Below are 11,160 nucleotides of genomic sequence, written 5' to 3' on the forward strand. Positions count from 1 at the left end.
GGTTCCTGAGGCATTCTCAAAAGTTTTGGATAATTTGGTGAGATTTATTGTCTCATTAGAAATTAAAGCGTGGATTATTTGCTCAGAAAAGTTGGCTTTTTGACTTCAGGATCTAAATTGATCTTGCTTGAGGCCTGGCACATAATGCACCTTTCAGAGGCCTTGCACCCAAATTAGGCTTCCTGTGTTAATGAGGCAGTAGTTAAAACCAAGTATCAAGCAGGAAATAAGTGGCCCTCAAGGAATAGCAGAACTTCAGCATAAGACCTCTCCCAGGAGACAGCAGCTACACCCCAAGACACCCATTTACATTGACCCATAACACCCCATGGCCTGTTGACCTCTTTCTTTCCTTTGTTAACCAGCAGAGCAGCAAACACTTCTTTGTGAAACTGTGATTCTAGATGGACGGAAAATAGTGACTAGTCCCACTGAAGTATTGCAGGATCTAGAAAGTGATTTCTGTTTCCCCACTTTGTGGCTTTTCTATATCTTCGAAAGGTAGAGTGAAAAAAATCAGTGTGTCATGGCTAGTTCATTGCACTCTTTACCTGATATAATACAGTCGATTCTTGTTGTTTATAGTGGATACATTCTATAAAGTCTCATTGAATGCTGAATTAGTGAATATTGAACTGTTGCTCCTCATAGAGGTATAGGCTTAGGTTCCTGTGAACCTCCGTCACAACATTTTCTCAAGTGATCAATACACAAACTTGTGTCTTTTTAAAGGTACTTTATTTAATATTGTTGATTCATTAACATTGAACTCATGATCACAGCCCTATGACCAATACCCGAACAAGGCTTACCTAACACATGCATTTTCTCTGCAAGGCTCATCACAGCCTTTTAGGGCTTCTGCCTTTGCATAAGTTGTGCCCTCTGCCAGTGTTGTCTGCTCGTTCTCCCAGGGCTTCCTTTCAGCTCTAGCCCAAATTATAGCCTCTGTGCTATGTCCGGTGAGATGCCCGTCTCCCCCACAAGTATGAGCTCGTCAAGGGAAGGGTCTATTATTCTTATCTTTGTCCACAGTCTCTAATATGTTAATGTTCAGTAAGTGTTTTCGAATTAGTGAATGAATCTAAACATTATCTGAATGGTTTAGAAATGTGAAGCCTTTAAAAAGTCTTTTTAAATTAAAAAATAAAAAAGAGTAGAATATCAGTCTCTGAGTACAGACAAGTAGAAAGATGTGGCCGTTCTTTTGTTAATTAGCTCTGTTGTACAAAACTGAGCTTTTCCACTCTATACTGTGCCACTCCCCCTGGCCTCCAATATAAACATCCAGGGACTAGGCTTAATTAAAATAGAAGCTAGTTAAATTTTATATGGGAGGAAATGATGCTCCTTTTCTGATATTATCTATTTTAATTATTTCCTGCAGATTAACCATTTATTTTATCAAATATTTATCATAGAGCTTCTGTGTATAAAAAACTGGGCCAAGGGCTTTGGAGCATAAAAGATAAGCATAACACAAGGGGCTTTTGTTTCGTAGGAGAGAAAGACATGGGAGCTCATTTCTATAAAACAGGATAAAATGTGTGCTTACTATTGGTAGTATTATGGTAGCATAACAGAAAGCAAATTATTTCCAGCCTGCTCGGTTCCATATCAGAGCTTGAATTTGATCTGAGCCTTGAAGAGTCATTTGGGGATAGGTAGATAGTAGGACAAACTGAAGGAGTAACATGGTTAGGGCAGTTAGTTCCACGGAGAGGAAACAGTATGAGCAAAGGCACTGAGGCAGGAATGTACAGGGAGCAACAGCAGGGGAGAAGTACTGCAAGGAGAGTGAGGGTCAAGGGGGGAGCATTGTAAAATAAGACTGGAAAAGTACATCAGGATCCTATTATAGAGATTTAACGGCAGTTTGCTCGGACTTAATACTGTAATCATTAGGAGCCATGGCAGATTTTTAAAACAAAGGAAGTGCATGATAGCAACTAGCAGCAGCTAAAATTTGTAAGCTGTGTGCCAAGCACTTTCACTAAATCCTCACCATAGCACTTTGAGGTTAGTACTATTAGTATAAATTTTATGAATGTCAATGAAAAGCCCAGAGAGGTTAAGTAACTTCCCCAAGATTCACAGGAAATCAGTGGTGGACTTTGGATTTGAAGCCAGGAAGTTGTCTTTAAGACTTGGGTTTCGAACCTAGCATTGAAGAGAGCATTTGGGGGAGACTCTGAACTTTCTGAATTGTTTGCAAAGTGTTTAGTATATATGAATGTGTGCATTTGTTGAAGAAAACTCTATAGCTTTAATCATATAAGAGGTATGTACCAAAAAGGGTTAATAAAGACTGGTATCACCCTCTTTTGCTCTCAAAAGTCCTTCAGTATGTTGAGTGCATCAAGACTTTATGCTTATGATGCTTCTTAGGTTGATAGACGTAGAACAATCCAGCATATACCTCGAAGTAAAAGGAAATGTCAAAACAACTTAGTATTATAAGTGGCAAGCTGTTGCTGATTTGTGAGAAACAGAGTAACTGACCAAGAAGTTGTTCTGAAGGTAAATATAAGCTACCTGGGCTTTGAAACTTGTTGATAATTTGAGGACAGAGAGTCTAGCTCTTCACTAGGCAAAAATTATTCTTTTAAATTTCAATAAGAGCTAAACTTTTAAAGATTGAAATGTTTTTGGAAAATGCCTAGATGCTAGTCTGCTATCAGCTGGACCAGGTTGTCCTTTTACAGTTAGAGGGACTTGCGGGATGAATATTTATTAACTCATCAGACTGAAAATTCCTTGCAGCGGGTGATGAATCCAAAGGCAAGTGCCAAGATGAATGAATGACTGCAAATTAAAGAACTGGCAGCAGCTTATATCACTTGAGGAATTAAATTAATACCTGAGTTTTGTTTACAGTAAAAATTTTCATGCTTTACAGATGTACATCTTTAAGATATTTCTATTATACAAGTATAGCAAATATACTTTAATAGTAGAGATCTGGATCTCCTGCCTGCTGGAGTTTTTCTTAATATTTTTTTCATCTTTGCTTTCTCATTTTTCTCTATATTTTTTTCCTGGATCATTTGAAAGTATCTCATGTACAGCTCATATTCAACTGTTGAAAAATCTTTTATTATAGTTTCGTAGATTTGATCAAGGATTCAGTCAAGTGTCATCAATAGCCATTGTTGTCTTGTCTCTTTAGTCTCATTTAGAAACTTTCTTATCTCCCTGCCTTTTTTGTTTTTTCTTACTTGGTATTTCATGACATTAACATGTTTGAAAAGTCTAAGACAGTTGTCTGGAAGTACGCCTTTCAGTCAGGGTTCACATGACTGGCTTCCTAATGATTAGATTCAGGTTTAGACATTGATAGCAAGCATACACTGCTTCTCTTAAGAAGGTACATGATATATTGTTGGTTAGGCTAAATTTAATCACTCAATTAAGTTGGTGTTCACTGGACCTTTATAATGTAAAGGTACCTAATCTCCTTGATAACTGATAAGTAATCCCTAGGGTAATTCTTGGAGACCATATGCATGTCTTGTTCTCCAACAATCAGTCATTCGCCCAATGGTTTTAGCATTTATTTTTGATCTTTATATGAATCAGTTATTATGTTGGTGGTCACAATATCATGCTCATTGAATTTTTGAAGTCACTTTACTGGAGAAAAATTCTCCTCTTCACTCTCATCCCTGTTTGAGGGAAAAAATCTAGGTCCCAAAGACAGATGGCAGAGGAGTTGGTGAAAGTGAAACTCGAAAACAACTATCCAAACAAACACATGTTAATATTTAACAATTTTTTTTTTTTAACTTCGTGAGTGGGTGTACAGGAAAGTTCCTAGAGAGGTTTGGAGATTTACACTTAAAATAATAAAACTTTGTTGATGCAGATAAAGAAAAACAAATTGCCATGCTTATTTCCTTCTGCACTAAAAGAATTCAATAATAATGAGATGAGTTTTCATTCAACAGCCACAATCTGAAAAGATATTTGATGTTTGCCCTTCCATCTGAAAATGCCTCAGAAGTTCTTTATAAGGGAATAGTAGATTGAAATCGAATGGGCATCAAAACCATGGAATGCTTTTGAAAAGTGGGATAGTAAACAGAAATTGTTTAGTTGGGGCATTTCTTGATCTCAGCTTATAGTCCCTTTGGGAATTTATTTTAAGGCTTTTATATCTACCCTGCTCTTGACTGGCTCCCTCAGTGACTCCATGTTATCTGATGAGGATCTTATTTCACTTTTGAAAGCAGTGTTGTTCTCTTTGTTAGGGTATTAGGGGGTAGCAGGAAAAGGTCAACTTCAGACAGTGTAATAGAAAACCCACCCATCTATCTTGAAATTAGAGTACCCTTCATGCAATATAAGTTCTCCCACTTGCAATTCATAATGAAAAGATGTTTATTTTTGAAGCACTTAACTACCCATCCTACCTAAACAAAACTGTTCTTAAATATTGGAGTAAGGACCTTATCAGGCACTCTCTGTGAATACATTTCTAATTTGCTTAATTTTTTCCCCATTGTTTTGTAAGAGGATTTGGGGCAGTGTTTTTATGATAGGTAGACCTGGACCTGTGCATCCTCTGGAGCCATGACTTTTCACATTATATCCTTTAAGTCTGGAAAAATGATTTGCTTCTGTTTTGCTGGTATGGTATGTTATGTTAGCACACTTTTTTTCTCTTATTGGGATCCCTGTGAGTAAGAAATTAGCTTCGCATGGGGTGGCCTATAAAATTTACATTAGCCTATCCTGCGTTCAGAGAGAGCTGAATACTCCCTCATTTACTTGGTAAGTTCTCACACTGTATTTCTGGCTTATATTACGGTGTTGTTATAGATTCTAGAATATGAATATTTAAGGCAAAACCTTGCTAATTCAAGCAGCTAAGCTTTATGGGTTTCAAGGTTGAGCAATTCACTTGAACGATTTTGAGTCTTGAGACAGTGGATCCTCAAACTTATTGGTTAGATTAACATTTGCCTAGGAAGTGCAATAATTCAACAAGAGGCTTGAGGTTACAACAGAGCTAATGTCCTTCTGTGACCCCGACCCCTACCAGCAGTTTATTCTCAGTCCTTTTGATGTGCAGTGGACCTCTAGCAGCCCCAGTCCCATGTATGTGACGCAAAGAAGAGAACCTGGTCATAGTTGGCATGATGCTAATAGCTTCACAGCATATTTTAACACCATAATGAATGATGAAGAACTGAAATATTCCCCTTTTTTAAACATTTTGACTTGCTTTCTGAGATATAGCATGACAACTCCAAAGCATATTTACAATTCTGATTCTTGGGCTTGTAAAGTACACTGCTTGAATCTTAGCAGTAGGTTCATACCTGTCAAGCAGGTTTATACAACATTGAAAAATAAACATAGCTATGTCAGAAATCTTACTGATGAACAAGACTTCGTATTTCGTGTGAGCAATCTTTTGAAATAGTTCATTTGTGTTGAGTTTTTCTTAGTACTAGACTTAATTACAAGAGGAAGAATTAAAATAACAAAACTCTGGTTACAAGTAACATGATAGTAAGAGATGTCATCTTTCTTTTAGGCATATCTTAGTGTCTAGTCTAAGGCAACGCTAAGGCTCTGTGTACACTTGTTAAACTAAAATTTCAAATTAGTAGTTAAATTCCTCTGATCTTAGGTTTCTTTTGTAGGTCACCACTTCACTTGACCTTTCACAGACTGCCATTTTCTCTTCTTCCTGTCTCCCCTCTCACCCCATTCTGACTTAAATAATAGCAACTCCAAGCTGTTATATTTAAACTTTAAAAAAATTATATAGGAAAATTTTCAGAGAAATAAGGATATATTAAAATCATCTGCAAAGGTATGTAGAGACAGAGAGACCACTCAGGTTAGAATCTTGCAGTTAAAAGGAAAGAAGACCTGGTGTTTGCCCTCAGGCCAGAGTCTAATGTAGGTAAAATAGTCACCTGAAGACAGCTGAAAAATACAAGTCATGGTGTGATGTGGCGGAATGGGGACTGGGGGACAGTTTAAGGAAGAGTATGGTCAACTTTTCCTGGAAGGATCAGTCTTGACCTCACAGTAACCCTGGAGCAGAGTCTTTGAGAAATGAGTTACCCAGGCGGTGGGGGAACTTGAGAAGGCAATGGCAGGGGATCCTCCAGAGCGTGGAGGGGGTAATCACTGTATTTTATATGTTGGCCCTCATGAGAAGGAAAAGTGTCGTGTGGGGGGATTTGGTGAGCACAGATTAAAAGGCGACCTGGGAGAAGAAGGGAGCAAGGCACTGTGAATGCTGCTAGATGCAATATGCTGCTGTTTGGGAAGGAGGTGCGTAGGTTGGATTTGGAAGGAAGTAAATGATCATCATGGAACAGAGGTAGTAATGGGACTCAGTCTTGGCGAAGTCGAAGAGCAAGCGAAGGTGGGGGAGGGAGTTCCAGTGAGCTAGTCAGATGGGAGGATGTTCTCAGAGAGGTAGCCTAAGTGAAGAAACTCAGGGTGTGACCATGAGCATAGATAGCTGAGAAGGCCCTGTTCTTTGATCTCTTCCCTCTCATTGTACTATCTTTCCTTGGGCAATATCATCTCACTGTCTCTCACATATACCCAGCCAAAGTTACACACCTTAATTCCATACCAATTTATCCAGTGACTTAAGGTCTTTCACCTTAAACTAACCACCTTTTAAAATCAACCTTCTCATGTTAAATTGATTATACTTTAGTATTCAGTGTGTACTTCATAAGACTGTTCTCACCAATACCCCTTTATGGTCATATGTTTCCATGGCTTTATCTCTTAAATAATTGACTCTTAAACTCTCACTCTTTGATGTCCCTTGGGTCAAGGCATCTGGGGAGAATAATAGCAACAGCAACAACAACATGTATGAAGTGCTTGTATTATCTCATTAATTCTCATAACAACCATAGGGAGTATGTAGTATTATCTTTCCTATCTCATGAACAAGAAAAAGTAAGCTTAGGGTGGTTAAGTAGCATTCCCAAATCCTCTCATTCCTCCTAAGTGGGCCACTTATTCCATAGCCAAGGCAACACAGACTAGAACCAGTCAGGTCCCCTAAAACATCAGAACCACTGTCTGATCTCTTGAAACACTGCCATTGAAATACTTCCTGAGTGACTCAGTACCCGCTGCCACTTGCTCGAGCCCCGGAAGTTCAACCAAAGCCACACTGCCAAGCTGGGAATCTGGTGGGTTGTACTGCTGCCTTCTGAAAATGGGGATTTGGGTTAATGATGAAATAGGGTAAAATACAATAAGAAAGGCAGAGAGGAGAGAAAAAGAACACCTTTGTGTTAGGTGTTAAAATTCCCAGAGAATATATTTCAGTCTTCTAGATAACATACATACTTTCAGCCTCAGTCAAGATGGTGAGCTGGAAGAGGAAGATGTAGATAACAAGAACAAGTGTTTTATTATTGGGAAAAAATTAACTCACGGGCATCGTAGAACAGGGACTATCAAAAAGTTCAAAAACTTGGCGATACAGAGTGTCCTAATTCGGGGGATTCTTGAGGTTGGATTCTTTTGCTTCTGTGAGAGAGTCTTTTCTTTTGTGTCAGCTGATGGGGGTGCTCTGTGGTCTTCTTGGGGTGCTCTCTTCCCCCAAATGAGGAAAGGACTTGCTGCCTTAGCCAGCGGAAGACCCACCGGAAGTTCAGACAGGAGAGGGCTTGTGTACTGGAATGAGTGTCGTCCTCTAATGGCTGATCTGATGAGACCGTGATTTCTGTAATGCTTGTCCTTTGGCTGCCGGTTGCCCGGCTCATCGTCTGCCAAGAAAATAGGTGATGAGTTAGATATGCGTAACCTGAACAACATGGGATCAATATTTACCCATTTTTGGTACTCAAATCCTTTTACCAAAAATAAGCCAACTGTAAATGCAAAGTTTCAATACTTGATACTTAAACACACACACGTATCTTTTTGGGAGGGGGTCATAATTGCTAGCCTTTGCTTTTCCTTCCCTTTCTCTACTTCAATGCTCCTTGGTATTTTCCCTTCAACTCCCTGACCCTTTTTCTTGCTGTTATCCTTGTCCTACCTCTGGCCATGTCAGACACCTAGAGGGCCGACCCTCCTTCATAGCAGGTAGCAATGCTCCAGGCGTTTCACCCTGGCCCCTCCACCAGATTTGTCCCCTGCTTGCCTGTGAGGCATCGCTTTGCTCACCTCAGCAAGTTCATGTTCCTGAAGCTGTGGAGGAATCTGTAGAAACCGGATGACATCTTCATTTTCTGCTGGGTCAAAGTTGGGCAACTCTTGACAAGTCTCATGTTCTTGATGACTGACCTGAGCCATATCTGGAGGGGAGCTGCTGGACAGCTGGAAATCTTCCTCTTGAAAAGATTCAGGGAACACAGATTCATCATCTGTGTCATCTTTCTGATTTTCTAGAAATTTCTCAAGCTTTTGCACAAGACCATCCAGTTTGCTGAGGGTCATGTGTGTCTCCTCTCTGGGGAACTGATCTATCCACTGGTCATCTCCATGCAGACCCCAGTTAGCAGTGAAATCAGAATCGTTAGAGCCCACATCAACATCCCAGGCCAGGGGGATTCTTAGTTTGCAAAACTGCTCCAGGTCATCCTGAATTTGGTCTCGTCTTCTCAGGAGCCTCCCTATATTTTCAGTCCGCCACATGCCTTGGACAGGAGGGACAAAATGGATCGAAGGACCCTTAGAAGACGTGTTATCACAGGAGAGTGTGTTCTCATAGGAGAGGGTGTCCTCACAAGGATAACAGCCCACGGAGAGGCTCAGGTTTGATTCGGAGCTACAGTCCTTAGTGTCAGCACAGTTGCTACAGGAGAATGAGTTTGCCATGGAGTTGAAGACTCAAATTTTAGGTCTCTCTCATCTCAGGGATCTTCAAAAGAAGGAAAAAATAGATGGGATTGGTGAAAAGAAGGGAGTCATAGTACTTAAGCAATAACATTATCCATTTCTTTCTTTATTTAGTTCTATCCCACTCTGAAAAAGTTCATCCTATTTTGCAATCTCCAATTAAGGGAGTAAGAGGCAGCCCCCTCCCTTTAAAAACCTGTTTTGTTTGTATAACAACCCTCACATCATTGGTCTTATTGCAACGAAAGAACTTGTATTATAAAAGAAAAATAATCATTGTATACAATTTGAGATATAAAAGTATAAAGATGAAAATAAATGTGCCAATGATCCCATTTTGTCCAGAGATAATGAAAACCATCGTGAAAACATTTTGGCAGATTTCCTTATAATCTTTTTCATATGTACATATATTTATACATGTATAATTTATACATATACTAACATTCACATACATATATGGATATGGATGTCACATCAGTTGAAACACATTATTTTTTGTGGTATAACCTGCAATAAACATATATGGCTATTCTATCATTTTAACCACTTATTAATGATCATTAGGTGCTGGTAATTGTTTTAATAAATAAATCTACAATAAACTCCCTTGTCAATAAATCTTCGTCTCCCTTTATATTTCTATATGTGGGTTTAATTGATCAAAGACCACAGATGTATTAAAGTCTCTTGATAGTCGGTACCAAATTGCATTCCAGAAAGGTTATAGCCATTTAGATGCCCCTTCTCTCACCACTTGATGGCATTTTTTTTGTCCAACCTTTTCTATGATGCTCTAGTAAGTAAGTAAGTTGGGGACAGGGGGAAGAGAGTACACACACACACACAGACACACACGAATATGCATACGTTGCAGACTGCCATTCTCTGCCCTGCTCTGGTTGCTTCTTGCATAAAAGAGGTGCTGCTAACTCCCGAGCCATAAACTGGGGACATTCAAAATCCTTCAGAACTCGAGTTTCAGTGACTAAAAGTCCAACTGCCAGCAGCCTGTGTTCTGGGACTGTTGGTTACCATAGCAACACAAGGACTCGTTATAGTCAGAAACGTGGAAAGAAAAAAAGAGGGATAGGAAGCCACAGGATTTCTTGTTTCCAAAATATTCTGTACCTATATCATCCCAGGCTGAAGAAGATTCCTCATGAAGGACAAATGCAGTGGTGATTACTTCCTTCTTGTCATGCGGATGTCTAAGATGGTTCCTATTTTAAGGGAATTTAGAGCCTTTTTGGTGAGGTGGATAAACAGCCTAATATAGGACAAAGTGGTAAGTGCAGCAACAGAACTTAAAAATTAACATCATGGGAGAACAAAAGGAGGTACCTCATGCAGCCAGGGTTGAGATTGGGGTGAGGATATCGGGAAAAGCCTCCTGGAGGAGATTGCTTCTGATCTGAGTATTTACGGGGGAATGGAAGTTAGTGAGGTGAAAACTGGAGTAGGGCTGGTGGGAGAGGGCCTTTCAGGCAGAGGAGACAACATGAGCAGGGGCACCAAGGTGAGAAACAGCCGACTGTGTGAAGAGGTTAAGCAGGGGTCACTGAGATCATGGAAGCCCTTCCACGCATGTTAGAGAGCTTGGATTATATCCTGTCAGCCTGTACTTGGATATGGTGGTCATTTATCAGGCACTCTTCCAGGTAATTCAAAGTATACTGAGATACTTGACATGGTTAATAAAAAGCAAAACTACCAGTGGACTTGGCAGCATGAATGTCATTGGTTTTTAATGAGAATGGAATCAATAGGTTTGCACTGGGTTGAAAGATGAATGGGAGGAGAAATAGGAACAGTGAGTATAGACTATACTTTAGGAGTATCTGAATGAGAAAGTGAGGATGAAACAGAATCAAGTTTAGTTTCCACACCCACCCCTAAATAAAAGAGGTAAGGCGTCAACCAGCGGAGAGTTTCAAAATATAAAAGGTTGGCTGCTTTATTTGGGGAAAGTAAGGGTGGGATCCATGGCCTGAACAGATGAGTTGGTTGTAATAAAAGGAGTATATTATTCCATGATATTAGAAGGAAAAAATGAAGGATGGATATGGAAACATTTGGAGAAATGCATTGTTAACTACCACCATTTTCTTCTTTGAGTTTTTCAGCTAGGCTTCTCCCTTATTCCTGAGATTAAATCTGCTTTTTTTTTCTTTCTTTTTTTTTTAACATCAGTTCTGTTAATAGGATCCCTACCCTTGTTCTCCTTGTTCCCAACATTATCTATCTTGACAACCTCTTCAGAAACATGAAGTGTGTTGGACCTTCCAGAATTGAAGCTTTGATTTACCTTGTCTTTTT

The 11,160-nt window shown here is 39.5% G+C and overlaps 2 protein-coding genes across 13 annotated transcripts in view; one reads left to right on the top strand and one right to left on the bottom strand.

Annotated features, from left to right (window-relative positions):
* The window catches only part of PPFIBP1 (PPFIA binding protein 1), a 148,971-nt gene that overhangs the window by 56,651 nt on the left and 81,160 nt on the right, over positions 1–11,160 (top strand). The gene's annotated exons all lie outside the window — the stretch shown is intronic.
* Positions 49–10,125, bottom strand: CUNH12orf71 (chromosome unknown C12orf71 homolog). The gene is made up of 2 exons (XM_025047412.1): positions 8,287–10,125; positions 49–7,763 (listed from the first exon to the last, which is right to left on the bottom strand). Exons 1-2 carry the CDS (start codon positions 8,818–8,820, stop codon positions 7,461–7,463), a joined length of 837 nt encoding a protein of 278 aa, XP_024903180.1. The 5' UTR covers positions 8,821–10,125; the 3' UTR covers positions 49–7,460.

This window comes from Pteropus alecto, unplaced genomic scaffold, assembly GCF_000325575.1.
Source record: "Pteropus alecto unplaced genomic scaffold, ASM32557v1 scaffold103, whole genome shotgun sequence".
NCBI lineage: Eukaryota > Metazoa > Chordata > Mammalia > Chiroptera > Pteropodidae > Pteropus > Pteropus alecto.